This window comes from Eschrichtius robustus, chromosome 11 (genome assembly GCF_028021215.1).
Source record: "Eschrichtius robustus isolate mEscRob2 chromosome 11, mEscRob2.pri, whole genome shotgun sequence".
NCBI classification, from domain to species: domain Eukaryota; kingdom Metazoa; phylum Chordata; class Mammalia; order Artiodactyla; family Eschrichtiidae; genus Eschrichtius; species Eschrichtius robustus.
Window position 1 is genome coordinate 60,128,438 of NC_090834.1, and position 12,457 is coordinate 60,140,894.

Genomic DNA, 12,457 nt, shown 5'->3' on the forward strand with positions numbered 1-12,457 from the left:
CAACTTCTAGGGGCTGGGTACCTCAGTCTGTGTCAGCACCCTCGGCTTGAGGTGCCTAGACTCTTAGCTGGGATAAGAGAAAACTAGATCAAGCCCTGCCTGGGAATCCCTACCTTTCATGTTCCAATGGGGTGTCCTTCGGCCCCCAGACTGGAAATCCCTAGGGTGGAAACTGGGTCTGATGTCCCAGTGTGTCCACAGTGCCCAGTGCAGTAGACAGCAGGAGAATGAATGAAAAAGTACTGGCGCACTTCCCAGGAGGGGACTCCCTCCCTCTCCCCTGGCAGCCCCTTGTGCCGGGACATCTCTGCAGAGAGAAGTCCCACCTGACGCTGATGAGACCTGCCCTCTTGGATCTCAGCTCAGAGTGGGCTGCCTTCTCACCCAGTGGAAAATAGAACGAAGGCAGCATGCTCCCATGACCCCTATCAACTCCTTCCAGTGGTCCTGCGCTGCTCCTTGGGATACACCCCAACCTTGGCAAGTGAGGCTGAGCCGCTAGGCATGCAGAGTCTACAGCCAGGTGGGTTCAGGGCCCAGCCCCTCTACTTGGGCAAAGTAGTTAACTCCCTGGGACCCTGCCCATCAGGGAGCTCATTTCCTTTGATGCTAAGACAGGGGACCCACCACCCTGGATGGCCCAGGCATTAACAGTGAGAGCCAGACTGACTACTGGGCAAGATCTGACCTCCAGGGCAAAGCAGTCTCAGGGGAGGCAGAGCAGCTGGGATCAGGAGAATGGAGGGAGAAGCAAGGAGCAGAGAGCAAAGGTCTGCTGCCCTAGAGTAAGTTGCTACATAAAGGTGTGTGCGCTCCTTGTCCCTGGAAGTATGCAAGCAGAAGCTATATGTTCATAATGGCCAAACCATAACCAATCCGTCACAGCCCTTCAGGCTATAGAATGCTTTCACAAACACCCCTCCTTTGATCCTCACAGCAACCTCTGAAGGGCAGGTTCCATCAATGTGATTGTTTCCTCATGACAAACTTAGAAAAGAAGAGGGGAAGGAGTCTAAAGAAACTCTTCAGGTTTGTGAGGATCAAATGAAATTATGTACATAAAAGCAACTAACACATGGGGTGTGCTCCCTTCCTCTTGGGTAAAAACATGTTAAGGAAACATTTGTTGAGTTTGTACTGTATACCTAGCACTTTTCATACATTCCATTTGACAGTCACCAAGTCACAACAACCATGTGAGAGAGGCATTATGACCGCATTTTTAGATGAGGAACCTGAAGGGGAGTAACTTGAGCAGGTCACACAGCGAGTCAGTGGCAGAGGCAAGATTAGCACCCGGATCAGTCCTTAGAGCCAGCTCCTTCCACTCCCCCACAGGGCTTCCTTGAGAACAGAAAACTTACAAAAAAGGTCAACTTCCCTCTCAGCCTGGGCTCTAACCTCATGTCCTCTTTCCCTCTGGGCCTCTGCACAGGCTGTTCTCTCAGCTGGAGACTTCCTCCCTCCACTCCCTTCCCTTCACCTGGCTAATTCTACTTATCATTCTCAGTCTCCACTCAGGGATGCCTTCCCTGACTCCCTTCCAACTGGGTTCAGTGCCCCTTCTGAGCTCCCCTAATGCTCTGTACTTCCCCATGGGACCCTGCCAAACTGCGAGCTCCAGGAAGGCAGGGACTGTATCTTGTTCATTGACTGGCACAGAAAAGGCTCTCAATAAATAGTAACTTAATGTATTCACTCGACCTTGAACAGGCACTAACTGAGCACCTACTATGGGCCAGATCCTGTACTCTTGGGGGGGGGGCAGATATTAAATAGAATAATCAGGGTGTGGTCAATAGGGATCACCTGCCGGAGATCCCAAGTAGAGTGGACGGGGGTGAGGAGATGGGGGTAGAGTTATACTCCCCCGCACATACTGGATCTCTGTGGGGTCGACTGAATTCCTTGACCAAAGGCTACAGCTCCTGTCAGAGGGCCCTCCTTATACGGATATTTTGTGCAGGTTCCAATAACCTCCCAGCCCTCCGCCTTTAGACCTTGGGGAGGTAACGTCTCCCTGCTGTTGGTAGCCATGTGGCACTGCTCTATCCCTTGTGGGAGTCCCAAAACAGTCTATGCTTTTGTAAATCCTTCCTTTATTAGAATCTTCTTAAATTACCCCATCTGAGAGCATGCCATCTGTCTTCTGCCAATACTGATAGGAAAAAGCTTAGCACGTTTGAAGAACAGAAAGAGCAGTATGGCTGATTGCGTAAGTGGAGGAGGAGGTGGTACAGCTAAGACAGGGTCTAGACCTTCAGGTAGGCAGGGACTAGCTCATTGAGGCCATTAGGAATCTCGACGGGTGGATGGAAGGAAGAGTGGTTGCATGAATGAAAGCACACTAGTTAAGATAATGCGCGCCTGCCTGACTAAACCAGTGAACCAACGGCAGGAATGGTGGGTGAGAGGCCTCCTGCCCTCTAACCGGGCCCCAGCCAGGTGGATTTGCCGACGACGCGGTCTGTGTTCTCTGCCCGGCAGGATGCTGGAGGGCCCGGTGCCGGAGGAGCCGGAGCGGGACTGGGGCTCCGAGGCGCCGTGCGCGGGGTCCTGCCACGCACAGCGCATCCTGCAGACCCTGAATGCGTATCGGCGGAGCAGCACCCTCACCGACGTGGTGCTGCGTGCCGGTGGCCGCGACTTCCCATGCCACCGCGCCGCGCTCAGCGCGGGCAGCACCTATTTCCGCAGCCTGTTCGCGGCTGGGCAGCCAGAGCGTGGCCTGGCCATGGTGCCCGTGGTACCCGAGGCGCCCGGCCCGGCCGGGACAGCGGTGGCGACAGCGCTGGCCGTGGTGCTCGACTATCTGTACGGAGCGGGCGTGCGGCTGCGCGCGGAGGACGAGGCGGCTGCTGTGCTGGCGCTGGCCGAGCGGCTGGGCGTGGCGGGCTTGCGCGAGGCCTGCGCGCGTTTCCTCGAGGGTCGCCTGCGCGCCGCTAACAGCCTGGCGCTGCGTCGCGTGGCCGCTGCCTTCTCCCTCGCCTCTCTGGCCGAGCGTTGCGGCCGCGTGCTGCGCCAGGCCTTCGCCGAGGTGGCGCGCCACGCCGACTTCTTGGAGCTGACGCCCGACGAGGTGGCAGCGCTTCTGGCCGACCCAGCGCTGGGCGTGGCGCACGAGGAGGCCGTGTTCGAAGCGGCCATGCGCTGGGTGCGTCACGACCCGCCAGCCCGCCGCGGACAGCTGCGGCGCTTGCTGGAGCACGTGCGCCTGCCCTTGCTGGCGCCCGCCTATTTCCTGGAGAAGGTAGAGGCTGACGAGTTGTTGCAGGCCTGCGGCGAGTGCCGCCCGCTGCTGCTAGAGGCCCGTGCCTGCTTCATCCTGGGCCGCGAGACCGGCACACTGCGGGCCCGGCCACGGAGGTACGCCCCGCCCCCTCCCTCCCAGCCGCCCCTTGCCTCCTGCCCTGCATTATTTCCTACGTTATTCCCCTGTTCAACCGCTCGCTCAGCCCTCCATCATCCTTTAATCCTATCACTTGATCATGCCTCTTGAATGAGATTCAGTCATACATTCAACAGACATTTCATAGGCTTGGTGCTGGGTCCTTAAAGAGTTCACAGTCCAGTGGGGGAAATGAAGGGATCTCACATCTCGTGCACATTCTGCCTCAGTGCGGACTCAGGAGTGATTTGGAAACACCCTTTACCCTCAGGGAGCGCAGTCTAGTAAGGGGTATAAATAGGCAGGGCTTGGGGGAAAAAAAGAAAGAGGCTTATTCCCACCCCTGGAACACCAGACCAGAAGACTTGGGGTGGAGCAGTCAAGACGGTCTGTCACCCTCACAGGAGTAAGGGACAGACTCTGTCTGACTCATCACTTCATCTCCAACAGTAAGCTCAGGACCTGGTACAAGATGTTCAATATTTGTCAAAGGAATTAGGTAGGAATTGGCTAAAGGGTTTGGAAATTCTGGTGGGGCCAGAAGTCTGAGGGGTCAGTGGGAGGGGAGAATGCTTTGCTGAAAGGGTGTGTAGCCTGGTTCAGTGGAGTCAGTGATTAGGGGATGAGTTTAGGAGGTGGTTATAGGAGGAGGGACACAGCCAAATTAGTCCACGACGGAGGTCAGAAAAGGGTGAAGAGAATGAGTTAGTGGCACACCAACTTGGGCTTGAATTCCAGCTCTGTCTCTTACAGCTACATGACTTTTGCAAGCCAAAGTCAGGATTAAACAAGGTGGTTTTTCTAGGTAAGAGTAAGGACTTTGTAAAGATTTTTTTTCCCGTAACTTAGAGGTCAGTAGAATGGGGTAAGGAGCAGTGCCCCTCTTCCCCTCAATAGCCAGAGGGGAGGCTGAAAGTGGCAGAGTCCAGCATGCGGAGGGTGGGGCAGAAGCGCACGGAAGGGCAGCAGGACCATATAGTGCAGTCCATGAGCGGGTGAAAGAGGGCTGAAACACGTGTGTGGGTTAACCGGCATTGGGTTTGTCCCCACGCCAGATTCATGGACCTAGCTGAAGTGATTGTGGTCATCGGCGGTTGCGATCGCAAGGGGCTCCTGAAGCTGCCGTTCGCCAACACCTACCATCCAGACAGCCGGCGCTGGACCCCACTGCCCGGCATGCCCGGCTTCGCGCGCTCAGAGTTCGCGACCTGCACTCTCCGCAATGACATCTACGTCTCTGGTGAGGGCGGAGCCATAGCCGGAGTCCCACAGGATTGGTTCATCACTTCCCGTGCACCGCCCTCTGTTCTTCCCTCCAACCAGGCTATAGGAGCAGATCGGTCCTGATAACCTACAGTTACTGGCTGAGGTGGTACTGCAGAGCCAATCACTGGTGTGACTCCATCCTTGCAATGTTGACTTCAACTCAGATTAGTATTGATCACTTCTCTTTAACTAGCCTACCATGTGCTATGCATTATGCTAAGCAGTTTACATTAGTTATTTAATTCCCATTACAACTCAATTTTACAGGGAAATTAAGAATTTCCCCTGTTGTCTTGACAATGGCAAAGATCGGTTTGATACCAATGGACGGTGCCCTCCCTGAGATTCGAGCCCTAAAGACTCAGAGAATAAAACACAGTCCCTGCTCCCCTGGAGTGCCCTGGGGATAGCAAGAGGGCCTGGGAACAACAGCTGCTTCTCTCTCCCTAGGAGGCCACATCAACAGCCGTGATGTGTGGATGTTTAGCTCCCATCTGCACACCTGGATCAAGGTGGCCTCGCTGCACAAGGGCAGGTGGAGGCACAAGATGGCGGTCGTGCAGGGGCAGGTAGGGACACCCGGCAGCTGCTGCCTTGGGCTCAAGGTAGAGATCTATGGACTGCCTGGGGGAAGGCCCTTTATAATCCGCTCTCTGTAAGAAGGGATCTGAGGCCCCCAAAAGAAAAAGGACTTGCCCAAAGTTGCATAATGATGCTAATGCTAATAATGATAGTAATTATTGTAACAGTACAGCCTAGTAGTCAGGTGGTCAAGGGTGTGTGCTCTGGGGCCAAAGAGCCTCGGTTTGAATCTTGACTCTGCCACTTAAGACCAAAAAGAAAAAGGAAAAAAAAAATCTGCCAATTATCTTTGCAAGCTACATCCCTAATTCAGAAATGCAAATAAAAGTGCTTCTTAGGATCACTTAAGTAAGGTGGTAAACCTTTAAGAAATTAGTAGGTATTTTTATTAAGCATCAACTTGGTGCCAGTTATTTTACACATCTAATCTGTATTCAGCACCCATCCTACAAACCAGTATCATCCCCTTAGTACAGGAAAATCTGCTAAGGGAGGTTCAGTAATGGGAAGTCAGGACACAGAGCCAGGAGCTGGGATGCGCCCCTGGTGGGATAGTTTCTCCACACACAGCCAGAGGCTGTGGGGCCGAAACGCAGACAGCCCTGACTCTTGGCGACCCCCTCATCCACAGCTATTCGTGGTGGGTGGCTTCGACGGCCTGCAGCGCCTGTGCAGCGTGGAGCGCTATGACCCCTTCTCCAACACCTGGGCTGCTGCGGCCCCGCTCCCAGAGGCAGTGAGCTCAGCTGCCGTGGCACCCTGCGCCGGCCGGCTCTACGTGATGGGAGGCGCCGGGCGGGATGGCATCAGCACCAACAAGGTGGGCTGGGAGAGGGCGGTGGAGGCCTGCTGTGTGACTGGCGCAGAGCTGGGTCTTTCATGTCCTTGTCCAGGCACTGAAGAGTCATCCCCATGTTTCAGGCAAGGAAATGAATTCAGAGGGATGACTCAAAGGTCACACAGTAGGTCTGGACCTGGATGTTTGGGCTGGTGCCATATTGGTTTCATAGATTTTAAAAATTAAGTGAGGGCAAGGGTGCGACTAGTTAAAATGCTTTTCCTCCATTCCAAAATATAATACACTTGGGACTTCCCTGGCAGTCCAGTGGTTAAGACTCTGCACTTCCACTGCAGGGGGCATGGATTCGATCCCTGGTCGGGGAACTAAGATCCCACATGCCACGTGGTGTGCCCGAAAAAAAAAAAAAAAAATACACTCATTATTGAAAATTTAGAAAACAGAGAAATAGAAAAAAAAAATCATCCAAAATCTCACCACCTAAGGATAACTACTACCATTAATATTTGGTGCATTGCCTTCTAGGCTTCCTCTGAGTTGACTTTTGCTTTTGTTTTAGTTTTAGTAAAATTTTGTATTCTGCTTTCTCTTGTTCTAAGTATAAGCACTTTCTACATGCTTAGAAACTCTTCACAGCCATCATTTCAATGTCTGTGTAACAGTCAATGGAGTGGATGAATCACAGTCTACCAAATTTTCTATTGTACATTTAGGCTTCCTGTGAATAAAAACTGATCTTCGTTGTGGCAGCTCCCTCCCCACCCTGATGGCCTCACAGGCATGTGATCCTGAGATCTGACTCTTCCCCAAACTAGGATCTCTCACCCTCCTTATTCCCGCTCCACTCCCAGCACACCTTCCTGGGCTGGCTGGGGGAATGCCCTTTAGCACCTTCTTGTGCAGCACTGACATGAATAGGCCATTCTGGGGGTTTCCAAGGAAACAACTGAGGAAATAGGGAGTACGGTGAGCAGGCAATTACAGGTATGAACCCTCAGAAATTGTAAAAGGCGTCGTAAACACCTGTGGGCCTAGGAGGCCTGTGGACAGCTATAGACGTGGGGGCTGTGAGACACCCCAGCTGGAATCTGGGCATGACCTCAGCACACCAGGGAGGAAGAGGGTTGACAGTATATGCAGCCAGGAATGCATCTCCATGGGAGCTCTGAGAACCCTCTACAGCACTAATGCAGACGGTATCTCCACCTCCTGGGATACAGACCTCTTCCTGGACCTTGAAAGATGAGGAGGCTTTTGACAACGGGAGTCCAGGGGGAGGAGCTGGAATGTGGAACCAGACTGAGCACACGTGAGGGGAGACACGCAAGCTCAGGCCTGGTGGACATAGGCAAATGTGTTGAATGAGTCCCCCCGACCGAGAGAGATGGGAGGTGTGGGCAGCAGGGCAGTTGAGGGGTTAAGGCTTCACCTCTGCCACTCATTCCTCTCAGGTGCAGTGCTTTGACCCCAAGGAGGACCGGTGGAGCCTGCGGTCACCAGCGCCCTTCTCGCAGCGGTGTCTCGAGGCTGTCTCCCTGGAGGACACCATCTATGTGGTTGGGGGCCTCATGAGCAAAATCTTCACCTACAACCCTGGCATGGATGTCTGGGGGGAGGCAGCTGTCCTCCCCAGCCCTGTGGTAAGTGGAGGGTCGTGGGCACAGCCCTGGCACTGGTTCCATTTAGGAGAGTAAAAACCCACTTCTAAGGATCTGGTTCTCAGAGGTAGTGAGTCCTGTGTCTGACTCCATGCTAGGCGGTTTTACGTAGTTCTCTAGCTTTGTCCCATAATGATAATCAGCCTTGGGCTTCAAAGATAAGGAGACTGGCCTTAGAGAGGTTGAGGCCACCAGTAAAGCCATGTAAGGCAGAACCTGGAACCCCAGTCCCAAGTGCTGTAGCTTGGGATTGGGGGCTTGGTCTCAATGACCCTGCAGTCTCTCCTGATCTGTAGGCTACCAGGTGGTAGCTTACTGTTGGAGGAGAGGGGAGAATGGAGAGGGGACTTGGTAAGTTTCCCTTGCCCCAGTGATATCAGAGAAGGGAGGTCTAGGCCCTGGACGCTCCACCCCTGCATTCCTTGCCTCCCCACACTGTTCTGTTCCCTCTCCAAAGAGACTATATAGGGGTGTGGATAGATTGGTGATCCCTGCCAGTTCTGGCCTCCGGTGATTCTAAGAGCCTGAGATTTCTGGCTTCTCTGACTCTGGTGGTACTTATTATTGGAGTGCTTACTATATTTCAGGCACTATGTAAAATGCTTTACATGCTTAATCTCATTAACTGTTAAAGGAACCTTATGAAGAAGGTACTATTATTCTCCTTACTTTGCAGATGAGGAAACTGAGGCCAGAGAGGTGAAGTGACTTGTCAAAGGCCATTCATTTAGTAAGGGTCAAACCAGAGCTTGAAGTCAGGTCCACCCAATTCTTACCTCTCTACCTTCCAGACTGCCTACTCATATTCTGTGGGTCAAGGTTTTGTTGTCTGGCCTGGCCAGCTAGGGACAGAGGGAGCTCCAGGCTGGACCCTATAGCTAACTGTCTTTCTGTCTGTCCACCCAGGAGAGCTGTGGCGTGACTGTGTGTGATGGGAAAGTCCACATCCTTGGCGGGCGGGATGATCATGGGGAAAGCACCGACAGGATCTTCACCTTTGACCCCAGCAGTGGGCAGGTGGAGGCCCAGCCATCCCTGCAGCGCTGCACCAGCTCCCATGGCTGCGTCACCATCGTCCAGAGCCTGGGCAGGTGACTCATACTTGAACCAGGAGGTGGGGAGAGGAGGGAGAACTCAGGTTCACCACTGCTCCCCTCATGGCACCTCGGTGTAAACAGCCTCTTAACTTATTGCCCCTTTTCTTGTAGAAATAAAACCTCCTTCAAAGGTTGGGTCTGTGTTCCAGCTCAAGCCTCCTTTGCCTGGAGAAGTAATGCCCAATATCTGCTCCCTGCTTTGACTCTTTACAAAGCACCTTCATATGTTACCTCGTTTACCTTCATAATAGCAGCGTGGACATTTTAAAAAATTATGAAATATTTCATGCATAAAAAGAAGAAACATTTTGTACAGTTTAAGAATTATAATAAAATAAATATCTGTGTTCCCACGACCTAGCTTAAGAAATAGATCACTAGCTTAAGAAATGCCTTTGTAGGCCCCTCTATTTCCAAACCCATCCCTTCCCACATTCCTCCCAGGAACTGTCACTATTCTTAAATTTCAGATTATCGGCACTTAAAAAAAAAAACTTTTAGTGAGCTAGTTACTAATATCTGTATTTTACAGAGAAGCAACTGATTTTAAAAGATAAGGAGACTCACCCAAGGCAACATACTTAGTAAGAGGCAGAATCTATGACTCATAGATTTCATGAAGCTTTAGAATCTATGAGACACTTCTGGTCAGGATGGTTCTTCCTTTCTAAACCACCCTCTCCAATTCAAACACCTAGCAATGATAGATAAAATTAAAAGCCAGACAACTGAGGCATAGGCTTGTAAGTAAGCAAACATGTCTGAGGACCAGAAACAGAATTGTAAAACATAAGGCAGAAGCTCAAGCTTCTAAATTCAGATTCTGGGATAAAGGCTTTCAAACCAGGATGACAAACCAGGATCACTGCTAGAAGCCTGGGCCAAGCTGGGGCTCCCCTTCTCATGAAAGAAGCTGAAACAAAACAGAACAGTTGTAGAACCCTGAGCAGCCTCGGGGGTCAAGACTCGCAGTAAACTGGAGGCCCAGGGTAGTGGGCACCAGAGCCACAGGCCTCTAAGACACCAATGAGCCCAGCTCTGCACCTGGATGTGCGAGATCCCCAACATCAACATGCGGTACAAGCTCCTGATGCCATTATAAGCACCTGAGTTGGTCTGGGGCTCAAGGGCAGCAACATAAAACTGCTGGGTGGGAGGGATGAACTCAGTAGAAAGAGAGGGAACAAAGGACTGATGCCACATATTCTGTGAATCAAGGCCCAGCGGTTCAGATTCTGTGCCTGTATTTCTGAGGCCCAGGGGAGCTAGCCAGGCCCCATCTGGGGCTCCCCTTATTTGCACTCAGATTGCCTTTTGAAGAGCTGTCATCTGCTCCTCCATCTCCTCCAGCACAGGGCCAGCCCTATGCCCCTCGGCATCTTCCAAAGCCCCAGGGCCCTGTCTGCAGGATCTCTCCAGCTGGGGCTGACCCATCAAAGAGCAGCATAAAGGCCTGGGTCCCAGCTGAGCTCCTACCCTCCGATTATCCCGGATTAGGGAGCCTGTGACCATCTGGACACAGCTGATAATGGCAGAGGGGGAGGGGAGTGGGGTAGAGGCCCAGCCTCAGAGCCTTCCTGCTCCCACCCCATGCATAACACCCAGGACAAAGCAAAGGTGCTGTACTGCTTGCTTACCCAGGCGAAAGCCGGAGTGGAAAGGGTAGGGGCAAATCCAGGGCAAGCTCTCCCCGGAGACATGGGCATCTTACCCAGGCTCAGCACTTCTGTGTAGCCAGACAGATTGCCCAGTTTCCCCCATGATGGCCATTTGTGCCCCAGTGCTTGCTCATGCAAGTGCCAATGCCCTTTCCTGCTCTGTCTGCCTGGGCAGACCTGACACCCTCCACCCAAGAGCTGACCACTCCCTCCTCGTACCCCTTCCTTATCAGCCCTTCTTCCATCACCTGACATACGGCCAGGCCTTTGTGTGACATCTCTGGTCTCTCCGGACACACCCATATGATGCCTCTTGAGGCAGGAAAGGTGTCACCTTCATCTCTGGGTCCTCCAGTACCTGGAACAAACGCTTCCACTGAATATCTTAAATCAAGGTTTCCTGGATTTCTATCTCATAATACCTGTGAGGTAGGTACTACTGCTCCCCTCCCCCCCTCCCACCTCCGATTACAAATGAGTAAACAGACCCAAGAGATGTGAAGTGACCTGCTAACTAAGGTCACAGGGCTGGTGAGTGGTGGCAGAGCCAGGATTCCAACTCGGGTCCAGCTATCTCCAAAGTCTGCTTCCTCCATGCAGCCTCTGCTAACCTGAGAAAATGGTGTGGGGCACAGCAAAGCAGTTGTTTAGAAGTAGGAGATACATCATTTCCACGTGGGAAATTCCAGCCGGATAGGATACTGTCCCTGACCTTCTGGGCTTCCGACTTGATGAGAGACATGGTGCTTGTCCCTGGTGAGTGAGGCTCACAGGAACACAAGCAAAAGGTGAGAGCCACGTGTCCTAATTTCCAGGACTACTGGTTAGACCGAGACCACATATAGAGGATCCCCCTGGCTCCTAGTCCACTGCTCTCTGGCCCCCCAGGCTGCCTGCTGAATGTGAACTGTTACCATTCAGTTCGGAGGGAAGCCAGACAAGTCCATGACCCCTCAGCCACACATGGGTTTGCCATCTTCTCCCCGGCTGAGAACAGAGACAACTCTTGGTATGCAATCAGAGAGCGATGAACCCAAATTTCATTTTTGAGTTTCTTTTTTGAGTAGATCTATTTGTAAAGATTGGTATTTTACGACTATAACTCTTTCTTAGTCGGCTTTCAAAGAACAAGGAGAACTTTACTTCTTACATAATAGAATAAAACTTTCTATTTTGTAATCACTATATGGACTTGGATTCTTTTATAAATCTGAAACATATCCATGCTGTATACGCTACCCACCCATTAGTATAGGAAAAAACATAGTATATGTAGAGTTCCCTACTATCTGCGGTTTTAGGCATCCCCTGAGGTCTTGGAACATATCCGCTGCAAATAAGGGGGGACTACTGTATTCAATTAAGTTGTTCAAGAGGAAAGATTTCATCACCCAATTCTTTATGACAAAAACCTGGACTATCCCGGTTTGCTCAAAGATAATGTGACAGTATGTATCTTTTATGATGCCTATGCCCCCAAATTTACTTGGTAGTTTGTTACAGTTCATAGAGACGAGCTGAAGGCAGTTGTACATAAAGATGAGTGGAGAGAAACAGATGCTGTAGAAATTTTAAAAATTCATTGGATTGGTCATTTGAATTGACCTTTATAAATCTAAAAGTGAAAATGTTTTAAAATTATGAAGCAAAGAAAATGGCTATCCTCTCTTCAACAAAATTTTTTAAGGCACTGCATGTTGACAATCCAAGTGTAAAACAAAACAAAACAAAACCAAAAAAGCCCCAGAAGCTAGAGCTTATTAGAGATGTATTTGAAATCTGGAATCAGCAGCTAAAAGATGAATACCTTCACTTCATGGCAGTTGGTAAGCATTTCACTGCCTTCAAGTAACATTGCTCATTTGGGGTATATATCCTTCTAGACAATGAAAATGTGAAGTTGTTTGCTGTTATAACTCATATAGGTATGTGTATATATACACATACATATATATGTATATATGACAGCTCTACTGAGATACAATTCACATACCATAAAATTCACCCAT

General features: G+C 51.1%; 1 protein-coding gene across 1 annotated transcript; it reads left to right on the plus strand.

The window, feature by feature from the left end:
* Positions 1-2,473: 2,473 nt before the first annotated feature.
* On the plus strand, positions 2,474-8,788 carry KLHL35 (kelch like family member 35). Its single transcript, XM_068556413.1, has 6 exons — positions 2,474-3,366; positions 4,444-4,628; positions 5,105-5,223; positions 5,868-6,056; positions 7,487-7,675; positions 8,600-8,788. The coding sequence occupies exons 1-6, from the start codon at positions 2,489-2,491 to the stop codon at positions 8,786-8,788; spliced, it is 1,749 nt and encodes a 582-aa protein (XP_068412514.1). The 5' UTR covers positions 2,474-2,488.
* Positions 8,789-12,457: the final 3,669 nt, after the last annotated feature.

Excerpts from the sequence above, each read along its gene's own strand:
- KLHL35 (XM_068556413.1), top strand. The coding sequence starts at position 2,489 with ATGCTGGAGGGCCCGGTGCCGGAGGAGCCGGAGCGGGACTGGGGCTCC. Across the intron at positions 4,629-5,104 it reads CAATGACATCTACGTCTCTG|GAGGCCACATCAACAGCCGT; the intron begins GTGAGGGCGGAG and ends CTCTCTCCCTAG. Across the intron at positions 5,224-5,867 it reads TGGCGGTCGTGCAGGGGCAG|CTATTCGTGGTGGGTGGCTT; the intron begins GTAGGGACACCC and ends CCTCATCCACAG.